This window comes from Aotus nancymaae, unplaced genomic scaffold, assembly GCF_030222135.1.
Source record: "Aotus nancymaae isolate 86718 unplaced genomic scaffold, 86718_ANA_hifiasm-v0.15.2.pri h1tg000008l, whole genome shotgun sequence".
Taxonomy (NCBI): domain Eukaryota; kingdom Metazoa; phylum Chordata; class Mammalia; order Primates; family Aotidae; genus Aotus; species Aotus nancymaae.
In genome coordinates this window covers 757,592-773,547 of record NW_026988419.1, presented here as the reverse complement: position 1 = coordinate 773,547, position 15,956 = coordinate 757,592, and the positions used below count along the sequence as shown (strand labels likewise).

Genomic DNA, 15,956 nt, shown 5'->3' with positions numbered 1-15,956 from the left:
GTGGTCATAAAATTTGCCCATTAAGCAACTCCTTTCTGCTGCTATTGTGTTTTTAGAAACAGTCATAGAAATATATATCACTATTACCATCTTGTAAATGAAAATGTGACCTCCTGCTACAGAGTGCTTTTAGAATTAGCCCTATCATTTTGCCATATGTTAAATAGGGTGAACAGCGAAGAAGACCCTGAAAATACAGCTTGTATTCTGGAAGGAAAACATAACTACTTTACAAAAATCATTGAGGATGCAAACTATTTAAAAGAAGACCAATCAGTGTATTTATTCACTCATTTCTTCATTCATTCAAAGGACATCTGCTAAATGCCCTGATGTGCCAGAAACATGGGGACAGAGAATATAAGATAAAGAGTCCAGCTGGAAGCAAACCCTATAACAGGATTTCCTCAGTTTGTATATCTTTATTTGGCTCAGGCTGTGCAGGGAATCCTTGCTCCATGGTCGCCATGTATGGTTGCCTGGGCTGTGCACTGCACAAGGATGCTGGGGGTGAATGGGGCTGAATCTTATTATCTGACCCTGCATCCTGGTACTGGCCCACATCTGCCAAAGGGGGATGCCTTTTCTGGTAGGTTAGTGGTGAACGGGCGACCACAGACTTTATTGTGGGGTCTAGGACCTGGATAAGAGTGAGGGAGGCACTGATCCTACCAGGACTTGGGCAACAGGTGTAAACTTGGACTGTCCTGGGCAAATCAGGACACTGAGTCACCCACTGGTAAAAGGAGAGCTGTGCCCTTGGGGCCTGTTTCAGTGACCAAACGTGTCTCCCACTTTGCTACTCCTAGCCTTCTCAGGACAGAACTCTCTGTTCTCCTCCTCCACTGGCCATGGCCCCCTTGAATTCCTAGCACCTCTGTGTCTTGTCCAAAGATGGGTCAGAGAGACAGCAGAGAGAGATTGAGAACCAAGTGGACGGGGCAGGCAGAACGAAGCTGGGAGGAGGTGAACAGTGCCTCACTCGGGGGGAGTTGTTTTTGGCCAAATGGGAATCTTGGTGGTGGTTGTTCCTGTCTTTGGAGACCACTACTCTCAGGGTGCTCTGGATAGAGAGGTCAAATAGTCATGGAATGTGGTTTTGGAGGGTTTTTTTTTTTTTAGATGGAGTCTCGCTCTGACACCAGGCTGGAGTGCAGTGGCATGATCTTGGCTCACTGCAACCTCCACCCTCCGGTTCAAGTGATTCTTTCGCCTCGGCCTCTTGAGTATCTGGGACTATAAGCGTGTACCACCACGCCCGGCTAATTTTTGTATTTTTAGTAGAGAAGGGGTTTCACCATGTTGGCCACGATGATCTCGATCTCTTGACCTTGTGATCCGCCCGCCTTGGCCTTTCAAAGTGCTGGGATTACAGGCGTGAGCCGCCGCACCTGGCCGATTTTTTTAAAACTGTGTTTGTGTTTCTTTTCTGTTGCCACTGGCTTCCTTAATCCTTGATTTGCATGTATGACACCACCATAACTTAAGTCACCTCAATGGAGCAGGCACCACATTCCGGCTCCAGCAAAGCACTCTGCGTCATTTCCAGCCCTCACGGCAAGCCTGACAGCAGAGGGGCTGGGCAAGAATAAAAGGAGGTGCTTTGTTTGTTCCCCTGCACTTTGCTAGGTGTCATGTGAAGTTATTCCCGAGAGATCAACTTACGGGCAGGAATGACATCCAGCTCATCTTGAGCTGCTGTGAGGCTCAGCCCAGGGCTGACTCAGAGTGGATTTTCAATAGTATCTGTTGGGTGACTGTGGTGTGTTGGCGAAGGCATAGGGGAAGAGGATTTACCACTGACTGTGTATCTTTTTATCCTCTTCCAATTTCCTGTTATGTCTCTGTGTCGCCTAATGGATGAATTTAGTTCCATTGCACTTTTAACGGGAAGAAGTCGTGTTCATTTACCGCACAGTTTGGCCTCATCTACCCCAAATTATTGAAAGTCTCTCTAGTAGCTAATGTCTAATAAGGAAAGGATGATCACTCTAGAGTCTGGAACATTTTGGGTCTCTGCCAAGGGAATGCATCTCCCCAGCGAGTTCAGCCCATGGGAAGGATGTCTCACTTCACTTCAGAAGAGCCTGATTGGATGGGCAAACTGGCAGGGTTGGTGCTGAGGCGCTGAGGCCTACCCAGGGCTCCTGTGTGTTATGAACTGTGTGAGAAGCTGAATAAAGTTTTCATATTTCTGAAACTCAGCCTCAAAACAGCCCCATGGACAGAAGCTAGATTCCATGAGGGCAGGGCTCGTTTCTGTTCTATCAGCATGGAGCTAGCTTGTTGGTGAAGGAATAAAACAGCAGAACTAGTTTCTTTTCTTTTCTCTCTTTCTTTATTTTTATTTATTTTATTTTTTTGGAGAGGGAGTCTTGCTCTGTCTCCCAGGTTGGAGTGCAGTGGTGTGATCTCAGCTCACTGCAACCTCCACCTCCTTGGTTCAGGTGATTCTCCTGCCTCAGCCTCCTGAATAGCAGAGACTACAGGTGCATGCCACCAAGCCCGGGTAATTTTTGTATTTTAATAGAGACAAGGTTTCACCATGTTGGCCAGCTGGTCTTGGACTCCTGACCTCAAGTGATCTGCCCGCCTCAGCCTCCCAAAGTGCTAGGATTATAGGCATGAGCCACTGTGCCCAGCCACATCAAACTAGTTTCTATGAAACTGACCGAGATTACGAAAACAGTCTGAAAAGAAGACTTGAAGGTATCACTTCTTTGTGTGTCTATTTAAGCTAACAATGCCAGTTTCCATAAGTAGGCTCAATGAAATCCTTCCTTCCTGTCCACACCATTGTGCGTATCAGGGAAAATGTGTGCAAGTGTGGCTATCCCCAGAGCCAGCACATGGAAGGCACCCAGGTCAACCAGAATGAGAAATGGAACTACAAGAAACACACCAAGGAATTTCCCACGGATGCCTTTGGCGATATTCAGTTTGAGACTCTGGGGAAGAAAGGGAAGGTAAGCAATGTTCATAGGCCCAATGGCTTGGGCTACCTTGATTTACCTGTAATTGTCTAATAGGATGGAGGCAGGAGAGATGGGTAGCAAACACCAAAAATGATTGCAGGAAAAGATACATCTTGTAAAAGTCAAAAAGCAGTGATTAGACAATGCTCAACTGGAAAACTCGACGGGTAAGGACTGGATTATCACCTAGCCTCCTGTGTCCACACACAAGGCAGGCATCCATGTGACATCCACCTTGAGCCCCGCTATTACAGAAGGCCCCATGAATGCTTTTGTGAACCCGATTGCTTAGCTCTGTGTACTCCTCGGTGACATACCGCCCTGAATATGCATTCCCTCCACACTCACTGTGCAAGCTCTCCAGCAAGGTTTTGCAAAGATGTTTAATGATCAGAAACAGCCTCTCCTACATCCTCCGTGCTCTCAGTCTCAATGAGAGCACCATCCACAGGCTGCTTCTGCAGGAGCCGGACCTCTCCTCCCGCAGCTCCCCATGGCTGCCCTGGGAGGTGACCCAGCCTTATCCGCTGCTGACTCTTCCCAGGGCCTCTGCCCCAGAATGGGCCACCACCCTCTCTTGCTGCCCACAGCTCTGCCCACCTCCCTGTGGCATCAGCAGGGCCACCGAGGACTCTCTAAATGCAAAGCCCACCCTGTTACTACCCTGCTTCAAACACCTCAGGGTACCCCTCTAAGTCCCAAGTTCTCCACCTGGCCTGTGGGGCTTTTCAGGGCCCCCAGAGCCCTCCAGTCTGCTTTCCTTCTGTGAATCCTGAATATCTGAGACAGGTATCTGTTAATTTAGAAAGTTTATTTTGCCAAAGTTGAGGACTCACACCTGTGATGCAGTCTCAGGAGGACCTGACATGTGCCCAAGGTGGTCAGAGCACAGCTTGGTTTTATACATTTTAGGGAGACATGAGACATCAATCAACATAGGTAAGATGAACACTGGTTCCGTCTGGAAAGGCGGGACAACGGGAAGCGGGGAGGGGGATTCCAGGTCATAGGTAGATAGGAGAGGATGGTTGCATTCTTTTGAGTTTCTGATTAGCCTTTCTCCAAAGGAGAGGCCCATTCTGATGCTTCTCCCTCTACCCCCACAGTATATCCGTCTATCCTGCGACACGGACGCAGAAATCCTCTACGAGCTGCTGACCCAGCACTGGCACCTGAAAACGCCCAACCTGGTCATTTCTGTGACCGGGGGCGCCAAGAACTTCGCCCTGAAGCCACGCATGCGCAAGATCTTCAGCCGGCTCATCTACATCGCGCAGTCCAAAGGTGCGGGTGGGAGGCTGCCCCACGGCCAAGGCCAGCAGCGACCTGGTTCCTCCATTCCAGCCGCACCAAGTTAGGGGAGCAGAGAAGGGAGTTCCCGTGTGCAATTCCGGAGAACCCGGATGCTGCTGGAACTGATTAACCATTATTTTATTGAAAGCAATATCCTCGGATGAATGGACGGGGAGCTTCACAAAGTAACTCTTTAAATCAGCGTTAAGGTGCTTCCTTAGGGGAAATTTTTTAAATCTCGTAAGATTTTCACTTTGTAATTAACACACGTAAAATTTTACCCAGAATTTCGGTTCTGGGTAAAATTTCTGGGCGAATTGAAAAGGACAGTTGTAGTTTGCTTGGCCTGTTATTGTGAGATCGGTGATGTGCTTTTGAAAGTAGTGACAGTGCCTGAGAAACGGTAAGCACCCTGTAAGTGTCGGATTGAGGTCAAAGCAACTAAGTCTTTGTTACTTCAAACAGCATTTTCTTTCTTTTTAACTTTATATTTTTTAAAAAATTTGAATCTACAAAAAAGTTGCAAGAATAATGCAATGAACATCTGTACATTCTTCACCTGGATTCACCAATTTTTAACATTTTCCCACATTTGCCTTATCTTGTTCCATAAATATCTACATATGATTGTTTGGGGGAACCATTGAAAGCAGGTTGCAGAAATCATGATCCTTAACCCCTAAGTACATGCCTGTGCCCCTCTTGAGAACAGGGGGTTTTCTCATGAAACCCAACACAATTTTCAAACCTGAATGGTTACCATGGACCAATACTGCTATCTGACAGTTTATACTCGAATTTTGCTAATTATCTCAACAAGGTCCTTTAGAGCAAACATTCTTTTTTCTCAATTTGTATTACAAATCGATTTAGCTTTTATCTTTTTAAAAATTTTTATTTTAGTTTTCTTACATCTGGAACTGGTTCTTAGCCTTTCCTTGCCTTTCATTACACTTTGTTTTTGAAGACTATACGCCAATTGCTTTGTAGATGTGGATTTGGTTGACGTTTTCCCATGATTAGATTCAGTTTATCTAATCTTAACATTTAAAAAACTTATTTTATGAATAATTAATATTTACTGAAAGATCTAAAGAAACATGTCCTAATCTAGATGTGACTTTTTTCTTGATGTCAGGAAGAAACTGAGATGTTTTGTTTTCTTTTTCCCATTCATTTTTCTCAGTTTTCTGACCAACCAAAGGGGACACTGCAGGTTGTCACTTTGTTACAAAATTGAGCAACTCAGCTTTCTTGCTACTAAATTCTGGACACACCTTATTCATTCATTAAACAAATACTTACTGGATGCCTATGACGTGTCAGAAATTGTTTTATGTGCTGGGAATATAGCAGAACGAAATGGACCAAAAAATCCCTGGGCTGGGGCACATATTTCTATGTCGATGAAGTGAAGCGATTGAGGAAGTTGAATAGTTTCATTGTTGCTGGTTGTCCACTTGGAGGGCTACCTTCACTTCCCACTGTCTCATTTTGAAAGAGAACGTTAATGGCTGAAATTGATATGAAGCCATACCCGTTCTACGTGCATGCAGCAAGTCAATCACTGTGAGCATGGGTTTTGCAAAAGAGAAAAGATTTATTCACAGGTTGCCCAGTGAGGAGATGGGAGAACAGGTGTCAAATCTGCTTCCTCAAAGATAAGGATTAGGGATATTTAAGTAGTAAAGAAGCAGGTGTTCTACGGCGTGGGGAAAGGTGATCAGCAGTGGAGAAGGAATGAGGTAATTGGTGGTTTGTGCAGGTGTAGTCAGGGTTCATGGCTCTTTGTAGGACACCTGTTCAGAAAATGGCAGTGTTAGCATGATCCGAGGGAGGAGTTTTGGCCCTCTGACATCAAAAGATCATCTCTTGGGCAATCATGCACACTCAGTTGTAGAGTCAATGGTCTCAACTGTTTTGAACTGGCTCAGAGCAGCTCCCTAGTTCCTGAAAAACAACTTTAATCAACCATTATCATAGTGATGTATTTGTCAGTGATGTTATCTATAAGGAAACTAGTGGAATTTAGTTATATATTGTTAGGCTACATGAGTTTTTGCTATATAGGTTTTAAAATCAACTAGAAGGAAACAATTAAAAGCAAGCAAGGCAGGTGAAGTTTGTTGGGCTTAATCAGGTTAGCTTTCGGTTTCAAAATCTGTCTAGGGGAAGGAGACTGGGTGCTGAGAGGCTGGATTTATGTCCCATGAGAACTGGTTAAAAGAAGTAGGTATAAAACTTCTAAGGATATTGGAAGGACTTTGATGTGGAGATAAGTAAAATTGTTCCTCATTGCTGAAGACCATAGTAAAATTAGAGAATGGAGATAGAAAAGGGGCTTTCTAACAATTGGAAGAGGGGGCTGCCTCTCAACTCCTGATGCTTCTCTTACAAGAGTTAATCCAAAGAGGCCAGTGACCGCTCTGAGGGTGGATTCCTACATGGGCAGCATATTATACTAGGGTCATTTTAAACTTTAGATTCTAGTTTTATGTGAAATAATATTTTCATAGGTATCGTATTTATTCTACTTTGCCCCCCTCAATAAAACCCTGTATAACCAAGCATTGAGAAGATCGTCAGTTTTAAACCTTAAAAAGGCCAGTGTGCAAAATTGTGTTTTATAAGCAAAGTGAAGTTGTTGACACAAAGGCCAGCCAAGGAAACTTGAATCCAGCCAATATGGGTGTCCGGGAGAAGAGTGCCCGACTTTCCATGGTGGCATGGCTAATTGCTTAGAGGCTCTGGTTAGGAATTCGTTGTCCGTGAGAGCCCTCTAGAGGCTGGTTAAAAGATACAGACAGATTCCCTGGACACACCTCTCAGACAGCCTGATGAGGTAGAGCTGAAATAGGATCAGGAATCTGTATTTTTAAGAGAACATCTCTCAGGAGCACTGTCTGAGGTCCCCTCCTCCTTTCTTACCATGTGACATAGTTGCCAGTGCTCTGTCCTGATGCCTACAGGAATGGGGCTTTCTTTTTAGGGGTCTGTGATCCCAGCATGGAAACTTTGCCCAATGCCAATTGATCATTTACTCTTCCCATTTGTTGACAGGCGCTTGGATTCTCACAGGAGGCACTCATTATGGCCTGATGAAGTACATCGGGGAGGTGGTGAGAGATAACACCATCAGCAGGAGTTCAGAGGAGAATATTGTGGCCATTGGCATAGCAGCTTGGGGCATGATCTCCAACCGGGACACCCTCATCAGGAATTGTGATGCTGAGGTACAGATGGGACAGGAGGAGATCTGCTAGGTCACATGGAAGAAAGACCATGGCATGGGCCTGTGACTTGAACCCTGAGGCTTTGTGATGGAGCCAGATCATGGGGAAGTCTGCCTTTCAAGGGGTGCATTTGGGACTGTAAAGGGATTAAAAACAAGGATGATGTATCTAATTAACTGCTGGGAAGGAGTTAACAATGAATGTCTTTTGTTCATTAAAATGTGTACTCAGCAATCTCATGTCACAGTCTTTACTCTTTATAACCGTGGTTTAGATCCATCTCAGGAGGGCTCAAGCCCAGCGGCAGTATCTTGATTGCTTGGCTACACTCACAGGAATTCAAATCAATGGCTACTGTCCTTGGTTAATTTGGCATTAAGAAGACTGTGAGACACCCCCCTCCACCGAAATGTTTCCTGTGAACATATTTGGAGAGTAATGAGCATTTCATATTAAAATTACAAGGTAGACATATGGGGTCTTGTATCAAGTGTGGAATTTTTAAAACAACATTTCTAGTAGTTGAGGACCTTCTTAAACAACAGGTGTTCTCCGCCCAGAAGCTTTGGACCAAATGTTCAGAAATCCACATTTAAGCTACATCTTCTCCCACCTGGGCTCCTTAGAAGTTTAGGCAGCAAATGTTAAGGATTTTTGGAATTGCTGTGATTCTTCTTTTAGAATTATTTTATTTTTGCATCTTGGTTACCATTTTTGAGACATATAAGGGGCAGAGGAGAGTGGGAGGTGTTTTTTTTGTGCATCCTCAAGGAGGAAGCATGGTAGATGGGGAAGAGGATGTGTTTTGAAGACAGAGAAGTCTGGGTTGAAGTAATCATTCCTTTTCTAGCTGCATAGACTGGAGCCAGTTCCCTTCTTCAAGTTTTTATAATAATAACCTGTATTGTTATGGGATTGATTTATCTAATTGTGCAGAGTGAATGGTAGCTTCTATTATTATTATCAGATGCTCAACAAGAGATGACAAAGTGGTTACACATCAAATGCCAACTTCAGGATGAGAGTGGCCTAGAGCAGGCTTTTGAGGAAAGTGGCAGGCTCAGTGGGAAAGAATACCGTTATCAATTAGCAATATTTGTAATGGGCATGGGAGTCAACATAGTGTTGCATAATTATCCCCATGGTAGATGCAGGGCATATGTTAATTCACAGACTCACAAAAAAACCTTGAAAATAAGTATTTTTACCCCTTAATGGGAATGAGAAAAGACTTCAAAATCTCCCTGGAGGCTCTCTATAGGGCCCATTTTCTAGCAACAAGTAAAACTTGAAATGAGTATGTAAAGATTAAAGAAAGCGCCAATCATTTGGAAATTAAGAAACAACCAACCACTCAACCATCTGGGTAATAAATGTTGGATCTAGAATGATCTTTCAAAAATGTACTATCAGATAACTTAGAAAGCAATGCAAATGAACACATTACATATTAAGAATAATATATGTCAATATGTCAGTATGGCCAAAGCTGCACTCAAAGTGAAATGCATAGCCATATACCTTTATTAGTAAAAAAAAAGTTAATAATCCATTAATTGTATTAACAAAACCTAACATTTATATAATAGCACGTGTTATGTGCTAGGTTCTATTCTAAGTGTTTTACATATATTAATTCGTTTGATCTTAATAACAAAACTATGAGGTAAGTACTACTATTCCCCTCTTATTATAGATGAGAAAGGTGAGGAATACAGAAAGTAAGAAACTTTTTTAACGCACATCTCTAGTTAGTGGCAGATCCATGGTGCACAATCTTTTAACCACTACAGTATTCAAGTTAATACATTTGAAAAATAGTATCACCAGCAAAACTCTAAATTTTGTCTGAATACTAGTTTTTCTTTCTGTTCTCTTTGAGTTTTGCTGGTGATATTATTTTCAAACTTATTAAATTCTATTCTTGGAGTTAAGAATGAAACACCTTTTAATGCAACCCTGATACTTTAAAACCTAAGTGTCTTTGAATGGAGCTTGAGAGTGAAGAACCTTTTCGGTAAGGATTCCCTTCTTTATGTTCCTGTAGCAGTTTTTTATTCTCTGGTATTTTGGGGACGAAGTATCCATTTAATTGTTTCTTTTTGTGGTCCTGTTACTACACATTTCTCAAGTGCAAAGACTGTATTTCATTCATTTTCTAATCCCTAGATCCTGGCATGGGTCCCAGCATATGATAGATACCAGACAACTATGTATGTGTGCATTTCAATGTCTGCTTCTACCTGTATCCAGACACATACAAATATGTACACACACACACATACACAATTTCCTGAATGCTGAATTTCAATTTCATTGAGTTTATGCAAAACAGCACAGGGCAATGAACCAAGAATTGGACTGAGAATCTGATCCTTACACTGTCACTGACCATTTATGAGAAAATGAGCAAGTGGCACAACCATTTTGAACTTCCATTTCCTCATATTTAAAAGGAAGTCTGTACTACAAGATTGCTAAGATCCTTTTGAAGTTAGGAATTTTGGAGGAGGCATAATATAATTGAACCCAAAGCATTAGCTTTCATATGAATATATAAAAATATCGTCGTGTATCTTGACTGTTAGGTACAATCTCAAAGACAAGATTCTCTGTACTTTGCAGGGCTATTTTTCAGCCCAATACCCTATGGATGACTTCACGAGAGACCCTCTGTATATCCTGGACAACAACCACACCCATCTGCTGCTCGTGGACAATGGCTGTCATGGACATCCTACTGTGGAAGCAAAGCTGCGGAATCAGCTAGAGAAGTACATCTCTGAGCGCACTATTCAAGGTCAGTAGTCAGGAAGTAGGACACTAGACACATACAGTAACAACAGCAGCCACAGCACCAACAACAATCGCTACTGTTGAGTGACACATGATAAACACACCTGATCAGGTATTTTTATTGCCAAAGAACTGTTATTTCTCTTCTTTTTTCAACACACCAGGAGTGCTTCTGCCAGGGTCACTATGATATGTACCCTTCAACATGCTAAAGGCAATGATAAATGCGGCCTTCTTCCACTATGGTTTGTCAGTATAGAATGCTGGCTGTCTTCTGCTAGATACCATTTAAGAACAAATTCGATCTGCGATGACAAATACAAGTTTATGAAACAATGCAATTAGCTAGAATAGTAAAGATAAAACCAATCTACTAGTTTAACAATGGCTTCCCTTTTTTGAATCTTGGCTACTTGTGAGTAACAGAAACTGGTTTCAAGAGAAGAATGCAACAGTTGAGTGAAAGCCATCATTTGCCATGGTTAAGTGACATGCACTTTCTCTCTTCCTGTGCACAGGGTATTGAGATGTGTCCTGTTGTGGAACAAGATTACCTTGTGATTTGGTGATATACATAATGACAGGAACTTGTTGGAGATGTTCTCAATTCTTTTCCTTTCACAATCAGACATACATGAAAAAAGACACATATGCAGTAAACTCTGTTGGGAGACCACTAGTTATACAAAATTCTCACTCACTCAAGAAAACATAGGATTATGCAAATGAGTGAGAGAACCATAAGAATAAATTTAAACCTAGTTTAATTTGTAGGTGCAAAGATAAATCATGCACAGACTTTAAGTATTTAAATATGTATTTTAAATATCAATGACAGATTGCAACATGACCCATGTCATGCTATTACTAGTGTGGGGCAAAAAGACCCATCCATCTTTAATGAGTAGATAAAGTTCAAGTCCATGAGATGTGACGCTATCTCCTCACACCCTAGGCTCACAGGGCAGAAGCTCTTGGTCCACCTTTTTACAGAGGTAGGTGAGTGTTTCCAATGAGCTCAAAATTTGCTTAACTTTTTGTGTTTTACAGATTCCAACTATGGAGGCAAGATCCCCATTGTGTGTTTTGCCCAAGGAGGTGGAAGAGAAACTTTGAAAGTGAGTCCTGATTTAGTTTTCTAGAAGGTTGGCTAATAAGCCTATCCAGCAAATTTGTATTTTCAGGGATTTGGGCTCATCTGATCTAACCTGACTAACTTATTTTGCTGCAGCAAGTAGGTAGTGTTTTCTTTCCACATACTGTTCCCCTAACAAACTCCAGTTGTTCCTCAGTCAAGATGATTTGAGAGGAGAATTTGCAGTGACATGAATAATCTGTGTACTTAGTGTTGGCCTTGACAGTCAACCTGCCAAAGAGATGAGTTGACATTAACTTGGGAGGCTTAAAGATTGTAACCAGCATATATATTAGAAAGCTATGGTCACCCCATCTGCACTGAGATGAGATGTGATCATACACACACAGATTACCACCAAAATCAGGTGTTTCCAGACCACCTAAGGCCCATTTATATGCCACCTAGGGATGCAGGTACGTCGCATGATGGAATCCCAAACCTTAAGTGATTCTGAGACCATGGAAACTTCTTGAATGTCTCTGCACCTGCAACACTGAGTGACTGAGCAAGAATTTGACTTCCCAGCCAAGCTGTGTAGATTCATTACTGAGTTCATCATGCCTGCAGCCAGGCTTCTGTTTGACTTCTTAAAAAATGAGTCAGCATGACTATTTTAGTATGTAGTGTAAACTATTTTCAAGAGCTTATTTTTCTAGGAATAGCACATTACAAGAAAGTCATTTTTAACTCATCTTTTTCATGAATTTCCACAATGATTTGCATATTCATCCTTTTACTCCTTCTATTTTGCCTCTAAGACAGGGAATAGATTAAAAATACCCTTGACCCTTGTTCTTCTCCCCTCTCTTCATCAGAGTAAATCCCTAGAACTAAAAGTAAGTGCTGACAAAGTTATCTGGAATCATCATCTAGTACTTCCTTTTTTTTTATGTAATAGTGATCTTTTTCTTCATTCATTCAGCAGATATTTATTGAGTGCCCACTATGAGATTTACTATTGAGACCATGGTTTAATAAAAATCTTCAGGGAAACATCAAAATAGAGATTTTTTTTCAGTGTGTGATTGTCAGTATGTTAAAACCCTTTTATGCCTAGTGTTCCATTATTGGAACATGTGGGAATTATTTATATCCTACTGCTCAAGGTCATCGCCAAAGTGATCACCAAAAATTAAAAAAATTGCGACATGTCACTAATACAACGTCCTAATATGTGATGCTCAAATCTATTATGTCAGCACTTGGAACGATCGATTTTGCATACAGGGATATTTTAAAGCACTTATCTATGGAAGACTTAAGCTAGTCACATGTGTTCTTATTATGGAATTTGTTATGGGCACAAGATTTCATACAGCAGATTACATTTCTCATTCATAAAACAGTTGCCAACATTCGATTTGCTTCTGATTTAAAATAAAAGCCCCAAAGGAAAAAGTGTAGAGATGTGTCCCTGTGTTTTCACCGGCTTGGCTCAGAACCTTAGTCAGGAGCTGGGTTCTGTGGACCAAGTTCTCTTTGATCTGCCTGGCTCTGTCTCCTTCCCCCAGGCCATCAATACCTCCATCAAAAGTAAAATTCCTTGTGTGGTGGTGGAAGGCTCAGGCCAGATCGCTGATGTGATCGCCAGCCTGGTGGAGGTGGAGGATGCCCTGACGTCTTCTGCCGTCAAGGAGAAGCTGGTACGCTTTTTACCCCGCACGGTGTCCCGGCTGCCTGAGGAAGAGACTGAGAGTTGGATCAAATGGGTGAGTTGTCAGGACCATGTCTGAGGGCTGAGAACAGAAGCCAAATTTGTGAGAAGGAAGAATGCCTTAAACGCCCAACTCCATCAGCAGCTGCAGGCATTCCACGCTTTCTCCATGACTTTGAGACTCAACAGATGTCTTGCTGGAAACTGAAGTTCAATAAGTTATGTGACTCACCAAGTGTATGATATTCCTACTTGTGATATTGCATTTTTTAGAGTTTACTGAAAAAGGGAAAACTGATGGTTTTATATGAATGTTCTTACTAGGACATTGTAATAGCTTGTTCAAGTCCAGGAGAGAGATAGACATGAGAATCTGGCAAAAGGAGATAAACATATCAGCCTTACTGATGATGAGGGCAAAGTCAAAAGAGGTGGCTTGAGGTGCAGAACATTGGATCTGCGTATGCTAAGTCTCAGAATAAGACAGATGAGCCCATCCTGACACAGGCAGCCCCGGACACCTGCTGACCTCCCTGCTGGGCTAGGCATGGCAGCTGGAGACCAGGGCACTAGTGCTTTGCAAGGAGCAAAGCCCAGTGAGGGAAGGAGAGGGCTGGCTGGGCAAGGCCAATATGGCTCCAGCCCTGAGTAGAGGTAAGTGAAAGAGTGGAGATTGGCCAGGCTGCTAATTCTGGTGAGGCTCCTCCCCATGGAAATTCATTGGTTGGGAAAAGAAGCACTCCCTTTCCAAAGTGCTTATACATTGTTGATTATCTAAGCATTCATACCTAACTACTTTGAATCAATTCTGAACATATAAACAGGTCTGGGTGCAGTGACTCATGTCTGTAATCCCAACCCTTTGGGAGGCTAAGGTGGGAAGATCGCTTGAGACCAGGAGTTCAAGACCCACGTGGGTAATGTAGTGAGACCCTGTTCCTACAAACAAACAAACAAAAATTAGCCAGGCATGCTGACGCATGACTGTACTACCAGCTACTTGGTAGGCTGAGGTGGGAGAATCACTTGAGCCAGGGTGTTTGAGGCTGCAGTGAGCTGTGATGGGGCTATTGCACTCTAGTCTAGGTGATGTAGAGAGATCACATCTCAAGAAAAAAACAAAACCAAAAACAATAAAAAAAAGCATATTAACAGGCCAGTCCCAAAGTATACATATCAAAGTAACATACTGCATATTGATTACCGCTCTCAATGTAATTTCCTGTGATGGGTGAAAGAAATTCAATGGCCAGTTCATGGATCCCCACAGAGGAAGGAACAGACGACTCTGTTTTTTTTTTTTGAGACAGAGTCTTGCTCTGTTCCAAAGCTGGAGTGCAGTGGTGTGATCTTGGCTCACTGCAACCTCTGCCTCCCGGGTTCAAGTGATTCTCCTGCCTCAGCCTCATGCACACCATCATGCCCGGCTAATTTTTTTTTTTTGTATTTTTAGTAGAGACGGGGTTTCACCATGTTGGTCAGGCTAGTGTCGAACTCCTGACCTCGTGATCCGCCTGCTTCTGCCTCCCAAAGTGCTGGGGTTACAGGCGTGAGCCACCGTGCCCTGCCAACGACTCTTAATTCATCCACCTAAGATGGCCCCAGGTCCACTTCAGTGACTTTCCTCTTACTCCTTGTACAAGTTGGCTTGCTGGGCCTTGACCAGGCCATGTCCAAAGAACAAAGGCCACCTGAAGGGTTCCCATACCCTTTGTAAGGGATTTTGATTTCTGCTTCATGAAAACTGTTATAGGCAACTCATCTGATATAGGGTAAAAGGCACATTCTACCTTCTTTGATTATATTATCCTTTCTGCAATTCATAGCTAATTCATATTCGTACTGAATATGCTAATGATATATCATAATTACAATCAGAAGACATACGTCAATAATAAAAATCAGTCTGGAATTTTAATTAAGCACTCATATAGGGTTTTGCACTTGGTACAGATTTCCCAAAAGACCAAGCTCAAGAGTGGGATTATTAACTAATGAATATATACATTCAGTCAAATATTAATTAGGCAATCTTCCAGGGCAGTCCTGGGTGACCTCACTGACTCTGTGGATAACCAGCCCCAAAACCTGGACTCCCAGTTTCTTGACCACTCTGAGCGATACCTTATACCTCTCCCACTGGGCTCACACCTTCCTCTCCTAAAAGCCATCATGGTTATTCCCCCATGCCTATGCCTCAACTTACTGAGAACTTGACCCTCTATAGTCTCCCAATCTAACAACCAATGTAGATATCATTCGTTCATTTATTCATCTTTAACTTTCATTAATTAATTTATTCAGTAGATATTTGTTGAGCCCATACTGCATGCCAGGTTCTGAAATAGGCATTTCAGAAAGAATTACGTACACAAAGAAACAGTCCGTGTCCTCATAGAGGAAACAGAAGTTGAAAAAAAGGTTTATGCTTAGTGATGACAGTACAGTTCATTGTGTCATTGGAAGCGAAATGGGTGTTTGAAACAAAGGTGACATGGATATAGAAAGGCGGGTGCTGAGGAGCCTGGTCGGGTGCTGAGGGAGCCTGGTCTGGTGTGGGGCTTTCTGGAGGAAGTGATATGGGAACCAAGATCTGAAAGATGGAGAGAGTTAATGAGATGGGGGCTGGGGTTGTGGTGGTGGGAACAGCATGTGCAAAGATCCTGGGGTAGGAGGCATGCCTGAGGAGTGGAAGATGGCAGTGACAGTGGATATGGTGTGTGGGAGCTCAAGAACTTGTGAGGTCCCAGCCCAGGAGGCTCCCCGAACCCCGTTTGGTCTTGTTCAAGTGTAATGGGATATTGTTAAAAGGTTTGAAGCGGGAGAAAACGTGGTAAGAGTTGTGTTCAGGAGAGCTTACTCTGGCA

General features: G+C 42.8%; 1 protein-coding gene across 3 annotated transcripts in view; it reads left to right on the top strand.

Moving 5' to 3' along the window:
- Positions 1 to 15,956, top strand: part of TRPM8 (transient receptor potential cation channel subfamily M member 8) — a 101,015-nt gene that overhangs the window by 18,236 nt on the left and 66,823 nt on the right. For 2 of the 3 annotated variants that reach the window (XM_012434212.2, XM_012434214.2), the window contains exons 4-9: positions 2,810 to 2,966; positions 4,082 to 4,259; positions 7,329 to 7,501; positions 10,127 to 10,301; positions 11,348 to 11,415; positions 12,947 to 13,144. In XM_012434212.2, the coding sequence (XP_012289635.2) occupies positions 2,810 to 2,966; positions 4,082 to 4,259; positions 7,329 to 7,501; positions 10,127 to 10,301; positions 11,348 to 11,415; positions 12,947 to 13,144 (949 nt within the window). Of the gene's footprint in view, positions 1 to 2,809; positions 2,967 to 4,081; positions 4,260 to 7,328; positions 7,532 to 10,126; positions 10,302 to 11,347; positions 11,416 to 12,946; positions 13,145 to 15,956 lie in introns of those variants that run through there. The other variant, XM_064372866.1, reaches the window with a different exon arrangement.